The 22445-nt window shown below is 37.9% G+C and overlaps 2 protein-coding genes across 2 annotated transcripts; one reads left to right on the top strand and one right to left on the bottom strand.

Moving 5' to 3' along the window:
* Positions 1-194: 194 nt before the first annotated feature.
* LOC140954049 (serine palmitoyltransferase 1-like) lies at positions 195-11017 on the bottom strand. The gene is made up of 15 exons (XM_073403446.1): positions 10873-11017; positions 10634-10744; positions 9204-9301; positions 8283-8376; positions 7639-7711; positions 6925-7057; positions 6172-6301; positions 5967-6056; positions 4757-4864; positions 4260-4355; positions 3245-3341; positions 2458-2512; positions 1646-1763; positions 1029-1102; positions 195-789 (listed from the first exon to the last, which is right to left on the bottom strand). Exons 1-15 carry the CDS (start codon positions 10999-11001, stop codon positions 696-698), a joined length of 1500 nt encoding a protein of 499 aa, XP_073259547.1. The 5' UTR covers positions 11002-11017; the 3' UTR covers positions 195-695.
* Positions 11018-11298: 281 nt separating this feature from the next.
* On the top strand, positions 11299-20699 carry LOC140921683 (zinc finger Ran-binding domain-containing protein 2-like). Its single transcript, XM_073371690.1, has 10 exons — positions 11299-11387; positions 11457-11509; positions 13462-13567; positions 14557-14639; positions 14931-15007; positions 15525-15578; positions 17095-17196; positions 17715-17797; positions 18619-18843; positions 20433-20699. Exons 1-10 carry the CDS (start codon positions 11335-11337, stop codon positions 20467-20469), a joined length of 873 nt encoding a protein of 290 aa, XP_073227791.1. The 5' UTR covers positions 11299-11334; the 3' UTR covers positions 20470-20699.
* Positions 20700-22445: the final 1746 nt, after the last annotated feature.

The raw sequence follows: 22445 nt of genomic DNA, 5'->3' as shown, positions 1-22445 counted from the left end.
TTTTCGCTTCAGGGTTATTAACATTGAATTTCAGCCGTCTCCTCGAGTTTGTAACCTGCGTGGCCAGAAACGGGATTTTCGGTTTTGGCCGCGCAAAAAATGGAACGAGAGCGAAAAAATGAAAGAGACCCAAAACCTGAAATTTTTGGTCGAATCAAGTGAAATGAGAGTACACATCTTAGTAAAACGTCTGGCAAATTGCTTCAGTTTTGTTTTTGCACTTAACAGTAAGTTTATATTACAGCTGATAACATCAAATTTGACTTTAGTTAGATAGATACAACGCGGGGACACTCAGGTACAAATTGCCCACTCGTTTAAAATTCACTCTTAGTCGACTCTCGAGTTTATTTGTAGGAAACTCCAAATATTGAACACTTTCTATATTTGTTAAAACTGATAGCGCTCCTTAACTAATAGAGAAAGTGGATTACAAAAAAAACAATGCTTTAACAGACAAGTCTTTTTTATACGTAATGACATTTTCGTTCACAATTATTCCGTTTTTATATTTGAATATATTTATGCCTTCTCGTAGTTATGGAATTTTAACTTTGCTTCCTCCCTCCATGTAAACAGCCCTTAAATCTAAACATTTAAAACAATCTTCGAGGACGTTCGATGACGTCTCATCAACGAAATTACTTGTTATCAGCTATTGTGTTTATACAACTCGATTTAGTCACTGATTCACTTTATCCAAATATACTTTCAGCAGCCTGCTTGATGACTTGAGCCCCATGTTTGATTTCTTCGTTCGTAAGCTGAACATTAAGAGTTGCTCTGATACTGGAAAAAAAAATCATCCATTACGAGTACATCTGGGAAACTTTTTGATTATCTCATCAATCCAATTACAAAAAAGTACAAGTTTATTTCACATTCTTGTAAATAAGAGATATTTTAACTTATTAAAGCACATAAATTAAGAGAAAAAAATAACAAAAAACATCGTCAACGATAAAACAACAACTCCTGATCATTTATAACAAACTGTAGGTAGAAATTTATATAATATCGACCTTTACCTTGGAGGAGGTAGGAATTTCTCGTCGTTTTTGAGATATCTTGCAATTGTCAGCGCTATGCCATTCTGTAGAGCCTTTACATTGAACGAGAAAAAAATGTTACTAGAGACCTTGAGAAAGACTACGAAGACGAGATTTGAATTAAAGTTTTTTCGCGTATTCTCAAAATATAGACTCCCCGGAAAGCTTCATTGCACTTTTTTGCACCAGAAAAGTTAGAACTGTTATCCTTATTGAGGGAGATTTAAGACCTCTCCTGAAGGCAAAATGATAAAACTTGTAACATTTGATAACTTGTTTCCGCCACTACAACCTTCTCGCAAAAACTCGTAGTAGAATGACGACGGCTACCACTTTTCCCCGCCAAAATGACGCTGGTTCACAAGTGGGCAACACTCAGTATTGAGAAAATCTCGTACTCGTAGTCGTTCTCGCGTCTTAGAATCAAATTTCTAAGAGAACCACTTTTAAACTTGTGGAACAGAACATAAGGCGATAAAGTTTGAAGAAGCTCGAATTTACTTTTTAAGTGAGGTTTTCGTAGCCGTAGCCGCCGCCGTCGTTGTCGTTGTCTTAGAGAAAACGTTTTCCGTCAACAAACAACACAAGCAACTTACTAAGGCAACAATTTCTTTCAGCTTTTCTTCGTCTTCTTCAAACGTTTCATGAGGCTCCAGAAGCCTCAAGTGTAAAATAGGTGACTCCTTTGATCCTTCACACAAAAGACCTTTGAGTCTAAAACCAGACAAAAAGTTTTGTTTCACGGTACGAAAAAAAAACTGCATAAATAAGAGAACATAATGCACTTGAGGAACTAGCCTGAGAAAACAGCCGACTTTTGGCGACGCTACTACTGGTTTCCCCGCGAAAAGACGTCTGAGAAATGAGCACAGAAATTCAATACTGATGACGCGTCACTACCGGATCTGGGTAGTGCTTCTGATTGGATGCAGCATATTTCCAACCAATCAGAAGCACTACCTGGATCTGGGTAGTGACATGTCATCAGTATGGAATTTTTGCGCTCGTTCCTGATACGCCATTTCGCGGGAAAACCAGTGAAGACGTCGCCAAATTGCCGACTCTTTTCTCAAGTGATTGAATAACATACCTCACAATGAATGATCACGATCAAAAAATCAAAACCTGAGCATGTGCTGTGCAGCAGAGCACATGCTCAGGTTTTGATTTTCAGCACAGTGCTGAAGACTCAAACTGCTGACCTCTTATGACCTTCTCGCTTTGCAACCAGATTAATTGAACTAAACTGCAAAACCTCTTGATATGACTATTGTCATTCACAGTGTGATAACATTTGTGCTCAACTGACATACTAGTTACTACTAACAAAATATTAAGTTCCAATAAATTGTGAAAAACTTCAACATGCTTTTACAAATCTGTGATGCAAGTTAAAAAAAAAACATACCCTTCAAGCTCTGCACGAAATAGTTTTGCTTTCTCTTGAAGCTCCTCAAACATTTCTGAAACATTAACAAACATTAACATTTGAACAAGGCCTTGCTCATGCCAGAGAGATATGCAACGGCTCTAATCAGAGGTTCCCCGACCTCGCGAGTGAAAATCGCTGTTGGGTAACAGAACTATTGTAAGAATTTATATGGGGATTTTAGCGATCGTTATTTAGGGCTCAAAAGTAGCAAAATATTGCCTCCCTGTTTTGTGTATGGTGTGTTGTCAGCATTTTCGACCTTTTCAGGGCGATTAATAATAACAATTGATAATTTGATATTAATATTTAATATTTCGATTTAATAAAATTTCTGTTACGCATCAACGATTTTCACTCATGAGCTTGGGGTACATTTGCTCTAATCATCACCTTCTACCAGATGACAGTGATTTTGTTACAAATAGTTACGGTGAGTCCTGGGACTCAACTTGTAACAAGTCAGTTAATTTGGAGACAGGCGCTAAAACTCTTTATTACAGTTTACTGAAAATAAAATATAGTCCTTCTAAATATTTAGAGCACAAAAAAGACTTAGGTAAACAAGCATCTTTAAACAACAGCCACAGAAATCATTCTTTTCTACTATGCAAAAAGTCATCAAATCGATCGATCGTTCAACTTTTTTGCGTCCTTCGGGACCCATGCCATGGATTATTTTGCGTCTTTGGGGATTTTTAAGCGGCAGGGATGCAGGACGCACAGGTAACAAAATCACTGCAGATGTAAAAAAAAAAATTCTTACCTGGCTTTTGTTCAATAATATTCAATGCTTCAATCGCTGCCGATGCCAGCATTGGAGGTAATGAAGCTGAGAAACAATATCCTGCCCCTGAGAGTCTCTGTAAGAAGGAGAATTTGACAACAGATCAAGAGTTACTTGGGGTCTTTTATCATCCACCATTCAAATACCTATTCATACAGTGTAGATCCACAATAATGCACTACGGAATATTGAACATTTTCACCAAGACAATAATGCGCCTTGTTTACCCCCCAAAATTTTACATAACCATGGTTTCCAATTTCTCCTGGGTATTACATTCGGAATATTGAACATTTTCACCAAAACAATAATGCGAAATTGTTTCCAATTTCTCCTGGGTATTACATTTGGAATATTGAACATTTTCACCAAGACAATAATGCGCCTTATAACCCCCCCAAATTTTACATAAACATTGCTTCCAATTTCTCTTGGGTATTACATTTGTCCTGAGAGAAATCGAAGACAATAGTTATGCAAATTTTTGGGGTAAACAAGGTGCATTATGGTCTGTATTAGATAGGAGAGTGCAAATGAATAGTACCGCAATACCATGAAGGATGTTCTCTAACAGTCTGCCAAAAGGATGTAGCCTGCGAGCAAGTTCTCCTATTTGGGCAAGCGAAGTGAGCCTTGCGAGAATGTGCGAGTGAGGGGCCCCTCACGTCTTTGCCACCCACTCAATTGTTCTCGCGAGACTCGCTTCACTCGCCCAAATAAGAGAGCTTGCTCGCAGGCTAAAAGGATGAAAAACAGCATACCGCAGAGCTAGATGATATTGCAAAACCACATATACAAAAATTACCAAAACAACTCTTGAAAAAGAAGCTCAATACTGCAACACCATAAACAACATTGACTGAAACTGGAAGCTGTGCAACTGCATGAAAAATCTCTAGCACCCAGGGTGCACTAGGAGTGAAAGGGCTGAAACGGTTGCGGCAATGTAGCGACTACAGGAATACAAGCAAGGATTTTTGTGAATACACCACACCTGATGGTCAACAACGAATGATGTTCCACAGCAGAATCCTCCAATAGTTGCTAAAGAGTTCTCCATTGAAACAGATATCAAGTCAACATCTTTTATCTGGTGAAAAAGGATAAAAATGTGTGTTATCAATCCAAAAGCAGGCTTTTTTTGAAGGTAAAGCCAAGTCACCAATGATACCAGAAAATAATATTGCTTTTGCAACACTCCTTTACCTTCAACGCTTTGCTCACTAGCACAGTCAAAATGTTTAACAGCAGTAGGCAGGACAGCAATTCTTGTGCAGCTATTATTTAATGTTATTAGACTAAGTGTCAAGTAGGCAGCAAATTATAAATTATGTTATTAAAAGTGGAAAAGTAGCCAGCTTCCAGCTCATTTTGACTGGGTTGGCTCACAACTTCAATGTAAACAAAACTCCAAAAAAGAGTCTTTTAACTATTCTTTGTTTCATTTGACACAAATCACATTAGTCTTAGTCTTAAGCAATTTCAACTTACTGGGATATCAAAGTTTTCTGTTAATCCTCTTCCAGTTTGACCAAGAACTCCAAAGGATGCACTTTCATCAATAATAATTCGCACTTTGTATTTGTATTTAAGCTCAATCTAGAGAAGTGAACATGACGGTTAAATTCCTTGTAAGCTTTAAATGGAATTGTATCACAGGTGAAAACTTTCCTAAACAACAGTTACATCTATTTTACCTCAATCTATCCTACCCAACAGGCTCTGAAAAACTACTGAACCCATTTTATTTAATTTTTTGCCTCTTTACTTGTTTCCCTCTTACACTGGCTTTTCAGTTCCCCTTTTATTCTCCTCCTGTTTGTTGGTCCTTTTCCCTGAGCTTCAAGAGATTCAACCTAAGCCATATTTTAAGTTACCTTTACAAATTATGGAAATTGAGAACTTAATTTAAATTGTCATTTACTACTAAAGTACCAAGTATTATAGGAAATAACTACTTCATGAAATTAACACGAGAAATTCGCATTAATTTAAGTCATGTTAATTTTTGTAAATGTTAATTTCAGCACCATTAATTAAATGGAGTGTTAATTTCCGCAACCTTAATTTCCAATATTTTGACCTCAAATTCTCGATACACTTCTAACATACTTGACACTAGCCTGTGTGCAGACAATAACTAAACTCTGATTAGTACCATACGGAGTTAACTAGAGCTTAATTTCGTCTGTGCGCAGGCTATCTTGACACCTAATAGAAAAGGGTGGAGATCTGTTAGTAGCAGAGAAACAGTTACTGTGAAGACCCGTCGAAGTGGCCAGATTTCTTAGCTTGATCCCCTTCCTACATTTAGGGAAAGAACCAGAAACAAAGTTTCCATTTCAGAGTATGTGTTTAACTTTGTTCCTGCTGTCTCAACAAGGTTTTTTTCTTCATGAACGTTGCATTAATTTCCTTCCTTTTAATGTGTTCCCGTCTCTTTCACGTTAACTTCCTTTATTTGAAAGTCGTTTCCCCTTTTAATTTGCATATTTTAGTCACAATAATTTCCAATACCTTAATTTCATGGAGTGCTAATTTCCTGTAATAAGGTAGTCATTTACTGTCTAATTTTCCCCCATAACTCTAGGTTTTGATCCCTCTAATTAAAACAGTCTTTTCTACACACTTTCTACACTGCAGCCCATTTAATCAACACACGGCCTGATCAATAAAGCCAGTGATAAAACTATCAACTTACTAGTTTAGGAAGTGGCGCAATATCACCATAATTGACATAAATTCCCTCTACAACTAAGAATCTTCTTGTCACACATGCTTTCTTGGGATTCTATAACAACAAGAACAGCAAAAAAAGGGCCATAAAAGTTAGGTTGATGAAGAAGCTTGACAAAGACTAAAGAGCAAAACAACACCAGTTTTCATTGTAAGTTATGTATTCAAACCTTGTCATCTTTTTCTTTCTGTTCCAACAAAAGCCTTTCCAGATCATCCATGTCATTATGTTCAAACCACATTATACGGCTCCGCGAAGCTACAAGCCCTTTTTGAATTGCAAAAGAAACTCCTTTATCGCTATGGGAAAAAGAGAACAATGAACGTTGAAATTTTACAGACAAAATATCTTATAACTCTATAATATTATGAGGCCCTACCAAGGGAGGGTCCCATGTCGCCCGTCTGAATTTTAAAACGTCTCGTGTCAGCGTTTATAAATGCTTGTCGCTTATTGTCGGCTTTGCTGTCGCAATTTGACCGAGGGAGGTTGTCTCTTATCACGATTTCATTTTACACGCTATCAATACTTTTTGGGCCATGTCGCTTGTCGGAATTTACATATCATTCAGTAGTGTTTAACAACCTGGTGGTAGAAATTTGCCTTTTTTATACCCAAAAATATAAGAAGCTGTTTAGCCAAGCAAGGTCAAGAGGTTCTTTATATGCAGGTTACAGTTAAATTATGAAACAAATTTTAAGCAAGGAGTATGAATTTGAGATTACATATACATTCTGTAATCAGTTTAGTTAACCTTATCACAATACAACTGTGAATAACCACTGCATATTTAAGGACCAAACCCAAGTTAATTATTTAACTTTTCTGGTAGACTTCCTTCACAGAAATTAAGAACCTACTAACATAAACGGCAAGTAACTTCCCCAAATGGGTTTTTACTGTATTCTTCTATATCTCTTACCAGAAAATAACATCCCCTCTTTTGGAATAAGCAGGAATTACACTGGCTATCGTGGAAAATCCATAGGAATAAAGAATTGCCTCTTCTGTTCTCATGAACTTGACCAATCTTTCTTCTAACTCCAAATGTACATCTAAAAAAAGAGATAAACAAGGACCACATTGAAAAGAAACAAACTACTACACAATCCCTCTATAATGAATACAAGGCTGTGCTCTAAGGAAAATTGAGGGGAGCCCAGTGCTCTAAACCTGTACAATCTAAGGTGCCCAGCATGTGATTTGCACAAAAAAATGAGATTTTCTAGTCGCCCAAGAGTAAAAGTTGGGTGCCAGGGGCCACCAGGTTTTGCTAGAGCTCAGCCCTGGAATAAGTTAGTATTGTTGAGTGCTTTCTTTTAACCAAAAGTAAATGAATTATTGGCCAGCATTTTAAGTGATCATTTTTAAAATTTATTAGTAAAAATTATATTTTTAATGTTTTGGAGTGTTGTAGTATTCAGTACTGGCAACCAGCAAAAACATGTTACAAATAAATAAATAAAACTATAAAATTATCAAATAAAATTCTAGCCAACTCATTTCCTTTTGGTTAAAAAAAGCATCCTAGGTTTTATTGATTGCAAGGCAATATTTTTTTTCCGAGTCAAATAATCATAAGGATTATTTATCTTTAAACAAGAGATCACGCAATGTCTTCATCGAATGGACTTACCTATTGTACCATAGAATCCCCGGGGTCCACATGAACCTACACCATAACGATGGAGGCTTTTGATGGCTGTGTCCTTAAAAAATCAAATAAGGATGGGTAAAAATAAGATGATTGTGAGGAACTTTAACTAGGGTCTCCAGATTGCAAGTGTAATACATGTGCTTGATTACTTAGCTCAGCCATACTACCTCCTGCCCCAATAATATAACCCTTTACGTCCTGAGAGACCGACTAGATAGGAGTTCATCCATTTCACAAGTACATGCCTTTAATGTTACTGATTCTTGTTACAGAATGACAAGGAAACTAAACGAGAGCAACATGGGATGACAGAGTAGTACCCAGGCCCCTATCTTAGAAGTTGGGTGAATTAACACATTATGCTCTACCGACAACAATTTTCTCCTAACAATATGAAGGGATCATCGAGAGAATTTAGTTATGAGAATTAATGAAATGATCATCAAAGGGAAAATGTTTTGATCTTTTATTGAATTCTTTCTACTTATTTTTGAAGGAAATGTGAAGAGATCAATTTGGAGAATTTGTAAGTGGATATTAATTTGAGGCTTACGACCAACAGAAAACTTTCCCTCTTCTTAGTACTTCATGATTACTAACAGTATTGAAAACTAGCAGAATACCTCTATTTTTTCATTTCCCACAAAACCAAGGAAGTTGAAGGTGGCAAAATTGAGACATTCTTTATCATCTATTTTTAGTGAATGTCCAGGTTTCCTGAAGATTAAAAAAAGGACATCAGTCTTGTATTGTTGAGTGACAGTTTCTGAGGAAGTGATGTTAATGAGTCTTAATGATTTTAATGATGTAATAGGATCAGTTTTTTCTTTCAGAAACGTTTAGTAAGGTAAGATTGCAGATTTATAGGTTTAACTAGTTTATGGATCTATCAACCCTGGAATCAATAATGTCGAGAGTTAAGTTCTCTCAAATGTCCATAATTTATTCTTGCCAGGGATTAAGCTGCTGTCCATATAACTGGGGTGTTTGCAATATGTTTAGCAAGGTGTCTGCAAGGGGAGAGCTGACCGTAATGAGTTTCAATAACTTCAAAGTTATCGCTTTGTACAGGGTAACATCTGATACGGTCAAAATTATATCCAGGTTAAATTTTTTAACCTAGGTTGACTCACGAATTAGGGCTAGAAGACAAAAGAAATTGAGAATCAACCTAGGTTAAAAAATTTTAACCTGAATTTAATTTTGACCTGTAACATTTCCTTGGAGGCTAGGAATTGGCTTAAGATTGAAAGAAAAACATGAGTCATAATTGACAGTACAGCTTGCTTACGGGGTGGTGCTTTGATTAGAGTTAACAGCTGAAAGGTTTTAGAAAGTACATTGAGGTTGTATCAGCTACATTGCCACAGAAGAATACAAGTTTTTGGGCAAAAATGTGGTCAAAAAAGTGGAACCCGGCTAATAGGACACCGAGGGGACATGTCATAGTGTCTGTGTTCTATCGGGTTCCACTGCAGTAAGAAAGCTACAAATTATTGCTCAAAAGAGTATTTAAGTTGTAAATGAAGATGACATAAGCATACCCTTGAACAACTTTTGGAGTGATAGCATCTAAGTCATAGGTTGGTGTTACAGGAACTAATGGTTCTGGTTGCCATTCCTCAATTAACTCCTCCTCTTCCTAAAACAGCACAAAGATCAGAAAACTTGATCTTATCATTCAATTTCATGAGGGGTGTTATTCCACTGGCTTTACATCCCTAACCGTCAAACACAAGTGTTTGGCTGGAGAGACACCATTCCTCTCAGAAGATGAAACACATGTGAACTCACAAATTGGTGGCACTAATGGGGTAGGGGGTGATTGGATTTTCTGAGACCCTCTTACATTGAAGAGGAGGCCATGTCACTGTCGGTATTTTACCATTGTATTTGTGATTTTCCTTGGCCTTGTGGCAGTTTCAAACCAACTTCATGCCGTTTGTCACCAATTCATCAGTCTTATGTTGCTGTTTCAAGGCCAGTGTCGCTCGTCGTAATAATTAACCCTGGCCTAACAGGGACTCATTTAGGGATAACAGTGATACTGATACTGTGAAAGGTTTGAACCCAGGAGTCATTTCATAAGTAGGTGAAGTATGAATGTCCAGGTGAGTGTCGTCCCCGGGGGTAACTCCCATGTAAAAAATGACAGGGAAGCTCGTCGTCTCGCTTTGGGGTGTAAATTGTAGATTTTGGTCTTGCTTAGGGTGGTTGGGATGGAAAGTTACTATATTTGCCTCCTAGTTCTGTGCATAGAGAAATTTACAAAACATGCCCTGACTTTAACCACGCAGAAATCTCCCTTAGGGGTCGGTTTAAGCTTGAGCCACACCCACATTGGTCTCACTTAGGGATTTAATTTGAATTTTCCGACGAGCATCCCTGTCACTTTTATATGGGGGTCCACCCCACCCAGAAGTGTCATCCTGAATAGGACTGTTGTTAACATACAGTGAGTCAAGTATTGACAACCTGTGCAGTAGTCATCTTCAAAGTCAAACTGAGTTGTATCATGTCATTTAAAGGTATTAAAGACTGGTTATTGACCTGATTGGTCAAATATGTTGCATTGTTGCTGGTCCCCTGTCAGTTTAGCTGTGATGTTATTGTCTATGAAGCTAAACTTCATCACGGCTTAACTAAACAGATTGAGAAGACCAATATGCTTGAATGGAGTGTGGAGCATGGTGGGCATAGGCATTTGCAGCTTTTCCAAAACAAAATGACAAATGCCTGATAAACGCCCCCCCCGGGGGGGAGGGGAGGACACACTTGGAATTGACTCAGCCATAATCAAAACAAGGCAAAAATGTGCCTCAGTTTCACCCATAACAATTAAAACCATCAAACCTTGGGTTAAGGGGTTACAGATAATTTGTTAGAAAATATTGATACAGTCTGGTAATTTGCTATTGATAAAGAATTTAGTACTACATTTTAAAAGCTTTTGTTTATAATGTCCCAGACAAACCTTTTCTGTGAGTTCAATTTTCTGTTCTCTGAATCTAAATGTCTTGCTGGTGATTAGCCTTATTATCCAAAGAACCAATACAGCTTCAAAGAGGACGTGATAAAAAGGGACCTAACCAAAAGAATAAAAAAACATTCAGCATATTGCATAAGGCTTACGTTACCATTGTTGTGAAAACGAAGCTGCAAGTATTATTATCAAAGCTCAAAATAATCAAAATGGCACCGTCAGCAACTGACCTTTGTATAATATTCAAGGATCTCAATTCCTTTAGTGAGGTAAATCGTAAAATACGAAAGCTGACCAAGATAGTAGGGAGATTCTGTCGAACCTTCTGTTCCACATTGTTGCTGTTCAACCCGCGCCATTTTGGATTTATTTTGGATACGCCCAGACACGAAAAAGACTGGAGACTACGCCATGGGATACCTAAGTGAAAGTGAGGGGAAGTCCATGTGGATTATTTTTATTTATTTATCCAATTTTTTTCGTCATAAAATAAAGGTCAATGGAACAATACTGTTTGTTAGTTTGTAAACTGTTTTTATTACATCAAATTCGAAGCGAAAGTGAAAAGCTATTAAACAAGATGGAAGAAATTACAATTAGTTGGGTGTCCTGTACCCTTAGAGCGAGTACCCAGGCTTTCTCGTCATATTCTTGTAAAACCAGCACAAGCACGAAGCGTGTACCCTTCCAGCATGTCTTCAAGGCTTAGAGTGAATAACGGCGATTGGGTTTGCCCGGACAAAAGGTAAATTTCATTTATTATACTTCATTTATTACCATTCTTTTGTAATCCCGTTATTTTGGTGTTATACAGGTGCGGAAACGTCAATTTTGCGCGGCGCACGTCTTGTAATCGATGCGGGAGAGGTACGTGGATTTGATCACCCTGTTTTGCAGGTCTTTGATTTCTTTCGCCACTTTGTGTTTTTCGAGTGAGTCTATTAAATTCGGGCAGTAAAGTTGGTTAATATCACAGGAATATAATTTTTAGTTTCTAATTTATAGGGATTAATCGTTAATCATGGGACGTTTTGCCTGGGGTTTCTTCTAGTAATCTGATCTCCCGACTTTAAGCTTAAATCAATACCACCCGCTGTAGCACTGTAGTCTAGCTTATGTATTGACAAGAGCGGCTCTTGGTATTGAACATTAAAATGAACAAAGAATAATTTACGGATTTTTTTTATGAAATATATCAAAGTTAATTCGCACCTTTGCATATCGTTGATTTGAAATTAGCCATTTTTGCACTTCTTATTAAAACCTTTATACTACTACATGAGAAATTTCTGCAATTTGATTGGCTTGGAGCAGTGGTATTTCAGCTTAGTTTGAAATACCTACATGTGAAAATTACAAACCTTTTGTGGGTAGTAGTATAAACAAATAATAGCATGATTTGTATGTGATATTTGGCATAAATACCACTCGTGATATTTCAAAGTTGTCTCAAATTTCACTCGCCTATCGGCTCGTGAAATTACGTACAACAATTTTGAAATATCACTCGTGGTATTTATGCCAAATATCACTACAAATCATGTTATTACCTATACTAATATTTTTATTAAATGGGCAATTCCAGAAAATATCCATACCCAACCACGGACGGCTTCCATGTTTTATCCCCCCCTTGCCTTCGGAAATTCCAAAATGTGTTACCCCCCCATGCCCTCAGAATTCCATAATCGTGAACCCCCCCTCCCCTTCAGAATTTCCGTTTTTTTGGAAGTACATTTTCGACTTAGCAACGCCTATATGAACAAACGAACATGAATTTATGCCTCCTCAAGGCTGTGATCTAGCGGTGCCAGGCGACAAGCTTTACTCTAACCTACCGCTAGTAGCCACGCTGCGCAAACATCTTTTTAGGTCCGAATTTGGTTATAAAAATAAACACCACTAACGGCAATTTTACTCCTCTTTGTTTCCTTGTGCTGTTTTGACGTTTACAAAGCAAAATAGCTCAAATTCAGACTGTTAAAATCTTTCGGCGGTCAAATATACCGTCGAGTCGTGTTGCGTCCTTTTATACGTCATGTAGTGTGCACGAAAAGTGTTCTAATCTGACAGGCGTTCCTTGGAAGCCAGGGACTGGTGCGAGTTTTTTCACTGTTCATCGGACGGGAGTAACAAGAAACTTGCAAGCAGTAAGATACATATTCAGTTTTTTTTTCATGTGACAAGAAATTTATCAAGGTCAATGTGAAACCCACGTTTTACTGTTCACTTCTATAAGTTTTGAGCGTAAACACGTGTCTGATCTATCGATGCTTGTCTTCTGCTTCCGCGGTCATACGTTCGTGGTTTATTTACGAACTACAAAAGTCCACAACAATACCCTTTTCAAGGAACTCACTCTACACTTTCTACTCCAGAAATCCCACCTGTGGAATTCCCCCATGCCTTCGGATTTCCAATCGTAAATACCCCCCATGCCCTCAGAATTCCATAATCGTGAACCCCCCCTCCCCTTCAGAAATCCTAAAAGCCGTCCGTGGTATGGTATGGATATTTTCTGGAATCGCCCAATGATATTATTAACGTTAAAATTGTCTTGGAAAAATTTGATTTCTCAAATATTTCATTCATATGGTTAAAAATTCTGTCTGGAGAATTTGTTGACAAAAAAAATTAATAAATAAAAAAGAGGCCTCTTTCAATCACAAACAAACAAACAATAGACAAACAAGCACCTCAGCTGAATTCTTCAGAAATTGTTCATGATTACACCCATCTTTATGGTAGGCAAGCTTAGAAAATCAAAACATTTTTTTCATTAATACAAAATGTAATAAAATAGCCATATTTTTTAACAGATAAGGCAAGCAAAGATTCAGTCAAGTTCACTGGTACACAAATAGGAAAACAAGCTGCAGCAAAGAGTAAAGGATTGTTCAGTGCTGAAGACTGGATGTGTTCAAAGTGTGTATCTTGAAATTATAATGTAGTAATGTTTGTATGCACTTCATTCTTTGAGTCTTAAAGATCCTTATGGCTGTTATGTATAACAGTTTCAGTAGCATGAGGAGTGTCACAACTTTCCCCCTGGGGGGGTACTGCCGTATTTGGGCTATATAGATATGTGCCGCTGTGAAGGGTATGCTTTTCAAGCAGTTTACTCTAGGATAGGGTATATAAATTAGAGCGTTTGGGTCTAGAATTGGGTATCATTTTTCAGGAAACTGATCAGTTGGTTGAAGATTTTAAGGTAAAAGGTTTTGTTTTAGCTAGACTGCTAGTGACCTCAGTAGTTTCTGGAAAACAGCCACTCTAGGATAGGGGGGATGTGGGAAGTTTACTCTAGTATAGGGTAGCAGAATTCAGCTGAACTAGCTCTGGTATAGGTTAAGGGTTCCAGGGTCCCAGCGGCAAATCTCCACCCAGAAATTCCTAAAGTACCCACACCCCCCCCCCCCCCCGGGAACTTTCCCTTTCCCCAGTTATTCAAAAGTTCAATAATGCCGCTATCCACTACCCAGTGCCACAGAGGCAACTAAGCCACCAGTTAAGTCTGTCTGCAGCCAGCTCTAAACTCCTTGTTCTGTCGTTCTGTGTCCCCCTGCCACCAGGATTAGAGTATGCACCATGGTTGGCTTGTTAAAGGTGCCTTTGTCGATTTGCCAGTCAGGTTAAAGGGAAATTCAAAAAACACTTGCATTAATCCATTGAGTCCGTTGGGGACCCCGAAAAATGATCTTGTGAGTGCTTTGCAGATGTGTTTAGTTACAAGTTTACTTGCCTGGATTCTTCCTCTCTTCCTCTGGAAGAAAATCTACTTCCCCTGGACAACTAGTGGGACTTTTTCTTTTCAAGCTCTGTAGTTGTCACCAGTACCTATGTGAGTAGAGCGGGAGAAAGTAGGGCAAAGTTTGTTGTCCAAGGGAATAATGCGATGGCCTTTTTATTTGCAGATGTGGCAATGTAAACTGGGCACGCAGGTCTGATTGTAATATGTGTGGACAGCCCAAATATTCAAAAGTGGAATCCAGAACTGGTGAGGTTTCTAAAACTCTTTTAAAGTTTCTCTTAGGAAAAAGACTTGGTAACAGAAAACACAATTAGCTTGGAAAAGGCACTACACATAAACTTTTTGGTGGGTGTGTGCTGTCTAGACTTTGGAACCCTTCAACTATTATTGCACTTTGAAAGTTGCTGACTCTTTTCTCAGCCACCCAAAAGTAATTGTCAAAACAGTTTGTGTTGAAGTCAAAGATTTCTGGAGTGGGTGAAATGAGTTTCACCATATCTTCTTCTTCTTTATCATATCTTCGTTCTTGGTTTGTAGGTTATGGCGGTGGCTTTAATGAACGAGAAGGAGTTGAATATATTCAACGGCAAGATTCTGATGATGAGTTTGATGAGGTAAGCCTTGATTTGGGTAAAACTGTTTAAAGGTTTTCTTATAGGTGCTTGCAGAAATTAATGTTGTAGTCTCATGGCTAGGAATTTCCTAGAAACTGACAGTGTTTTTAATTGGGGAATGATTTTTCTAGTTCCTTTCTTTGTTGGGAGAGGTTATACAGTAATGTAAAAAAGGGCTAAAGCCACATTTGAATGTGATAACCTTTTTCCTAATGAATTTTTTATTGCTTTTAGGATAATTGATTCAATTGATTTACCTGTAAGGCGGAATTAGTTGTGATGAAATGGTACCAAATTCATTTACTTTAAACACACTTCTTGGGGAAGAACTTGAAAAGGCTAGACAAAGTTTTTGAAGATCCCTAGTTGGAAAAGTATACCATTTCAAGCTTGAAATGCTCAGTTACATAGTTATTTCTCTGCCTTTGAGCAATGTTTCTAACTGTTGGCATGAAAGACAAGGGTTTAGTAAAATGATGACTCAAATTTGTTAATTATTTTTGTTTGTGAATTATAGTTTGGAAGAAAAAAGAAAAAGAAACAAGGAGAGTCACAGCCAGTTCCACTGCAGGTATTGTAGTAAACCTTTAAATCCTAATATCAGCATGCATATTCTCCTTACTGTTCTCTGTACATTTCCAATGGTACTGGTGATGAGAATTTGTTGAACAAACCAGGTTTCATTTCCATTTTTCTCATGACCTGTAAGTTTGAATGAGGAGTGTCACTGTAAAAACAAAATATTGAACGCCCCAGGGTGCAAAGAAAGTTGGTTTTACGGCTTGTCATTGCGGCAAGTTGTTGCTAGTATGTACTAGCCCAAGAATCTTTTAAGAAGCCCCCAAAAAATTTTTGATGAGCAGCATTGATTACAGTTCTTCTGTAATTTGAATTTCCCAAAAAACTTCACTTGCCCTTTGGGCAAGTTAAGAACGGGATTCACTCGCCTAATTGCAATTAAATCCACTAGCCCCGGGCTATCGGACACGACTTTCTTTGCACACTGCATACTTAGGGATAAATCTTGGAACTTTCTAGTGTAGTGAAACAAGCACCAAAATGGGGAGTGTTTCTATTTTACTTTTGTCACCAATTTCCTCATGGCAGTTATTATTGGGCTGCCTGTAAGGGCAACACCCAATTAATAAATGAGAAGCAAATTCTTTTTAATTCAAAAAAGACAAAATGGCAGACAGAAATCCCAGAAGACTTTGTATGTCCCATTCCTCCTGTCAATGGGGCTGATTTTGTGGGGAGGGAATGGGTCATTTCACGTCATCTGGTGAACAGATTTGGAAGTGAATTGGGAACGAACACAAATTAATTAGGAAAAGTTCCATGAGTGCTGAAAAGACAACAATTTCTGTTATTTTAAAACCTTACTCACAACATTTCATTATTAATCATAACTATAACAAAATTCTCAAATCTGATTGGATGTTAACTGTCCTGATTTCAGCACTAATAGGACAGTATGCATCATGCCTAGTATGTAATAATGGACATTAGGCACCATCATGCGTGTGCATTTAAATGGATTTCTTTTCACTGCATGCAAGAAAACTCTTGCTTGTGTTTTAATTTTCAAGAGCGCTATTAAAACATCATAAATTTTGTTATAGTTATGATTAATTGGTAATAGAACTTTGTTTTATCCAATTTGTATAGGTAATAGCATGATTTGTAGTGATATTTGGCATAAATACCACGAGTGATATTTCGAAATTGTTATACGAAATTTCACGAGCCTTTAGGCGAGTGAAATTTGAGACAATTTTGAAATATCACGAGTGGTATTTATGCCAAATATCACGTACAAATCATGCTATTGATTGTTTATACTACTACCCACAAATGGTTTGTAATTTTCACATGTAGGTATTTCAAATTAAGCTGAAATACCACTGCTCTAAGCCAATCAAATTGCAGAAATTTCTCATCTAGTAGTATAATGTCTGTAATCATACTCTTGATTAAACAATTATCACTCCTACGATTACAGACCAAATTGGACTCCACTCATTCCTATTACCATCATAAATATTGGCTTGCAGTTTTTTAAGAACTTGCACTGATTTCATTTACAGAAAGTGACAAATGCCCCTCCTGCAGTAGAAGAGGAAGATGATGATGATGATGATGATGATGAAGAAGGAGGTGACCTGTCAAAGTACAACCTTGATGATGAGGTATGATTCGACGATGTCATGATGTAATGTTCGTTATTTTTCTTTCCTCACTTTCTTGCTGATTTTCACTCCAGAAACTTTACAATAAGCCATTATTTTCCGAGTTCCAAAAACTCTCGCTTTCAAAATAAGGCTGTGAAAATGAGTTTTATTTGCATTAGGATTAAAAATCATTTCATTTTTAATGGTTTCGCTCTTTTTCTTGCTTTGAAACAGAGGCTCAATGCAACTCGGAAATATGATACTATTCCATAACTTTTGTTGAACTTTTGAATCTTCCCAGCACAGTCAACTCTCTCCAAGATGGACACCTGTGGGACCAGCACTAAGTGTCCGTCTTAGAGAGATGTCCGTCTTATAAAGAGTCAAATAAAGGGAATAAGCAAAGGCAGGGACCAACTCTAGGTGTCCGTTTTACAGAGGTATCCGTCTTATAGAGGTGTCCGTTAAGAGAGAGTCAACTGTAATCCCCTTTTAACTGTACTTTGAGTTAATTGTGCTGTTTTTTAACATCATAGGATGAAGAAGATGAAGAGGACGGTGACTTATCAAAGTACCAACTTGACGATGACTCAGACACTGAACCCAAGGATAAGGGCCGGTAATCTTCTCCCCCTGTCTGCCCTTCACCTCTCAGGTGGGGCCAGGCTCATAAGATCAAACTCTTTCACTATATGTGTTGTTAATCTCACCATTGCTATTTTTCCAGATTTCTAAATGTCCATTTTGGGGTGCAATTTTGTGCTTGTTGCAAATTTTATTTTCCCTTGTTTTTGGGTATGGTAATGTTGTTTTTCATTGCATCACATGGAAAAATAAAGTTTGCGCCAAGGATAATTCTCTCTAAGCTGGACACTGTTGTGAGCAGTTTGATTCAAACTGTCCAACTTAGAGATGTGTCCCTGTATAATATAGGAGATACCAGTAGTTGTAGTCAAGTATAGTCTGTTAACTTATCTGTCCTGTAGCTTTTAGCTTCAAACTGGTTTCTATTTCCAATAATGCCATCTCGTAGTAGTATGATTCATCAATCAGAGAGGTTGTAAGATCTTCCAAAATGAATTTTCTTGAAGGTTTAACTTCTTTCTGCTTTCTCAGTGGGGCAAAGGAGGTGGTGATTTGTAGCTGGAGGGGCCGGGGTCATATTTTTATGGATGGACTGACCATTATTGGTGGGGGCAGGAGGTTTCCTTACTGATCACTCTTTAGGGTGGTAGGCAGGGTTTGGTTCATGCACACCTGATACAGGCGTATTAAATTAAGTCTTGTGTTGTCCATTTTGCTAAAGTTGCAGTTTGTTGGTAGTCCCTAGTTCAATATTATTCCTTTACTCTGCTATACATGTTTGAGAGTTGGTCTTTGCACTTTTCTTGAAACACTAGAAACTTGATTTTCAAGTTATTTATTGGTTCCCTTTTTCAGCAACTCCCGGTCGAGGTCAGGTTCCCCGCCCAGCAAGAAAAAACGACGCAGCGGCAGTAGTTCATCATCATCATCTTCATCAAGGTCAAGAAGCCGCTCCTCTCGCTCACGCAGCCGGTCAAGGTCTCGTTCTAAGAGTTCCAGTTCTTCTTCCAGATCTAGATCAAAGTCTAAATCGCGATCCCGATCAAGTTCTCCCAAACCATCAGGTCCAGGGGAAAGAAGGTTTGGTTTTTGTGTTATGATGAGATGACCTTTTTTGTTTTAATTTCAGATGACAAGTACTCAGCAGGGCATTTACGAAGAATTCTTCTCATTAATTTTCCTACAATTTTTTTCTATACATATGAAGGATTTTCTGAATGATAGTAGTACAGTAATGAAGTAACAATTTGTTTCATGCAAAAGTCCCCCTTCTTTGGAGATATTTTCCCAGGCTTCACCCATTCTTTTTCAACTATTTAAGGTTGGTTTGGATAGTTATATCAAGCATGAGACGCGGTGTTTCATCACCAAGGGAAACACTGGGAAGAGAGTTAAAAATATGATGTACAGCCGAGTATTTTTGACTTACTTCGATCAAAGTGTTTCATCTGGTGATAAGACACATTGTGTCAAATGGTTGATATTACTTCTCAAACAAAATGATTTTAGAAGGAGAAATTAAGGATACAAAAGTGAGTAGGTTTTCATCTGATTTCCAAACCAGGGTGCAAAGAAAGTCAGTTTTACAGCCTGCCATTCGAGGCAAGCTGTAGCTAGCATGTACTAGCCCACAAGTCATTTAAAATAGCCCCAAAACCCTTTTTGATTAGCAGGATTGGTTACACGCCTTCTGTAATTTGAATTTCCCCAAAAAACAGCACTTGCCCGTTGGGCAAGTTAAGAACAAAAATCACTAGCCAGATAGCAAAATCCACTAGCCCCACGCTATCGCACAGGACTTTCTTCGCACGCTGCAAACACTCATTAAACATTAATTTCCTTTGTATTTTCTTTATGAATTATTAATAAGTTTGAGAAGCTTGTGTTCAACAATGAACATTGCTATCTGTTTGGTTGGTCTTGATATATTCTGATTTTAATTGACAGAGTAAGTAATCTTGGGGTTATATCAGACCATTATTCAGTTGCATTTTGAAACCCTTGCCTATTCTAGGCTAGGCACCAAAAATCACTTTCTTTACCCAGATTAACTAAGTTAACAGGAATCCTAATGACTCGTGTTAACAGTGATCAGTTTTTCTTGATGATACCGTATTCTAGACCAAAATCCTCTGATTTCTCTACTCTCTTCTGTACTAAACCACACCCTTTTTTGCCTTGCATACCTATATACAGTGGAATCTCGATATAATGAAGTGCCCAGGGACTGGCAAAATTTGTTCCCTATAAAGGGGTTTCATCATATCTAGGTACTTTTCCATATATTTAATTATTACTGGGGTAAACAAAATCGTTACTGAAGACTTCATTATCTAGAGCAGGGTTGTCATTAAAACCCGGGGGCCGAGGATTTTCCCCGGCTACTAAGAGAGTGGCCCCTGGCTACTTTTATTGGAAAATAGAAGAAAAATAGAACCAAAAGAAATCCCTAGCTGTTTGATTCCCCGCCTACTAAGTCTTGTTGTATTTACCTGGCAACTTGAAATCTTAGTGACAACCCTGTAGAGGTTCGTTATATCTAGGTTCCACTGTAATAATAGTGCATAATGTATTATTATTTGGTATTACACCATGATAAAAGCCTCACGATTGAAATGTTTTGCTACAACTAGGTTTCATTTTTGGTCCGATGTATTTTTCTTTGGCAGAAGATCCCGCTCAAGGTCAAGGTCTCGATCTCACTGAGGATTAAACCAAACCAGCTGAAACTCTTGTAGGTGAAGTAAGTGAAGAGAAAGAAAGCAAGTGTTACAGGTGCAGACAAAAAACGTTTGCTCTGACATACAGCCCACTTGTGTTGAAGTCGCTTAGGATTGTTTTAAGTGTAATGTCAAATTGAACAGAGTTTTCTCCTGTGTTTGTTGCAGTGTAGGACCGAAAGACCTTTGAATCAAAGGAGATATCCAGTGGTTTGTTTAAATCGCTTGAGCTTCAGTTCTTAGGTTTTTTTTTATTTTTTCCGTCGGTAAACCTTTTACTCCTTAATAGTGGTCAAACAAGAAATTCACACTAAAGTTATATTTCTTTAGAAAAATGTAAAAAAGTTGATATTACCACAGGCCATTACAGATGGCTGGTGGCCAGGGATTTTAGCTCCTTTCTATGAGAATGGCTCCTAGCCACTTTCATATGAAGCAAAAGAAAAGTAGAACCAAAATAACTTTTCGGTTGTTCTATTTCCAGCCAGATACTTTCTGATGCATTCACCTGGGATGCTTACCATTTACACAAACCACCAGACCAAACGTGGTGGGAGAATGGTCCCCTACAACAGCCTGTGAGCAAACTCTCCAGGGCGGGGCGGGAAAAGGAAGGAGAACTTGCAACTATTTCTCTGGAATTTGAATATCTGCATCAAAAAAGTTGATGCGAAATGCTGATTGGTGAAGATGACAACAACATCATTCCCCTTGGCATGTGTTTTTGAATGTTTGTTTACATTTGCGCTCATTTCCGCGTTGCCTTGATTGGCGGAAATCTGACATCTCAGTTGATGGGGAGCTACAGGGGAATTGGATCTGGAATTCAAATTCCAGAGATGTATTTGCAAGCTCTCCTTCCTTTTCCCGCCCTGCCCTGTCTGGAGAGCTTGCTCATAGGCTACCCCCAGAAAAGGGAAACAGACTGAGAAGAGCACAAACATTGCATCCCCCCCCCTTCCAAACCCACATTTTCTGAAGTTTTCCAAATGGAATGTCGTGATCCACTTGATTTTCCAACTGGAATGTCTGGTTATGCCATGTAAATGGTAAGTACCCCTGGCAACTTAAAAATTTAGTGACAACCATAGGATTTGGTCCTCAGATTGAAACATTTCATGGACACATTTTCTTGCCGTAACTTGGTGTAGGAGTGAAGAGGCTGAAATGATTTTGTTTGGTAGGAAAACAGGTTAATAAGAAAAGTACAAACACCGGGTGCCACATAATCAAGTGTATCATGACAAAAGTAGGTGATAGTAGGATACTACTGTGTGTTGTAATTCTTTTCCTTAGAACAGTAACTTTACAAGTAGACGCTGCAGGCATGGATCTAGGATAAATACTGACCGATTTGCTGAACGAGCGTCAAAGTAGCCAGCTTCTATGCGTGCCCTGCTGGGTTATTTTTTTGGATTTCAACTCCCTTAAGTTGGACCCCTTTCCTGGGTTTGTGACCCATTCAGACAGATATTTTTTACTGACTGTGTAACAGAGACTAGACAATGACAAGTGATTTTCCACCTGAAAATCACATAGCCTGTCTAATGCTAAGAAATTGAAAATAATAATAAAAAAAAAACGTTTGTCTGAACCATTTTCCAGTTTTCAACTCAGAAAGTGTTTTTTTTTTGGTTGAAAATAATTATATTAATTATTATGAAAAATCTGATCGATTTCTGTTAAACAATGGAAACCAGTGTGGATGCGTGCCTGAGCTTTTTTTTCTACTTTGGTTTTGCTTATGGACTATTGCCTAAAATTCCATTGTCTCCTTGAGTTGCATACTCTCAGATGTATGCAACCCTAAAGTCCAGGCTAACCTTTTAACCCTTTTACTCCTTATACTACTACATGAGAAATTTCTGTAATTTGATTGGCTTAGAGCAGTAGTATTTCAGCTTATTTTGAAACACCCACATGTGAAAATTACAAACCTTTTGCAGGTAGTAGTATAAACAA

This window comes from Porites lutea, chromosome 12, assembly GCF_958299795.1.
Source record: "Porites lutea chromosome 12, jaPorLute2.1, whole genome shotgun sequence".
Lineage (NCBI taxonomy): Eukaryota > Metazoa > Cnidaria > Anthozoa > Scleractinia > Poritidae > Porites > Porites lutea.
The sequence above is the reverse complement of the archived record's forward strand: the minus strand, read 5'-3'. Positions and strand labels throughout refer to the sequence as shown.

Excerpts from the sequence above, each read along its gene's own strand:
- LOC140954049 (XM_073403446.1), bottom strand. The coding sequence starts at position 11,001 with ATGGCGCGGGTTGAACAGCAACAATGTGGAACAGAAGGTTCGACAGAA. Across the intron at positions 7,058-7,638 it reads GGGATTCTATGGTACAATAG|ATGTACATTTGGAGTTAGAA; the intron begins GTAAGTCCATTC and ends CTCTTTTTTTAG. Across the intron at positions 1,103-1,645 it reads TGAAAGAAATTGTTGCCTTA|GCTCTACAGAATGGCATAGC; the intron begins GTAAGTTGCTTG and ends TTCAATGTAAAG.
- LOC140921683 (XM_073371690.1), top strand. The coding sequence starts at position 11,335 with ATGTCTTCAAGGCTTAGAGTGAATAACGGCGATTGGGTTTGCCCGGAC. Across the intron at positions 15,008-15,524 it reads CTGATGATGAGTTTGATGAG|TTTGGAAGAAAAAAGAAAAA; the intron begins GTAAGCCTTGAT and ends TGTGAATTATAG. Across the intron at positions 18,844-20,432 it reads TCAGGTCCAGGGGAAAGAAG|AAGATCCCGCTCAAGGTCAA; the intron begins GTTTGGTTTTTG and ends TTTCTTTGGCAG.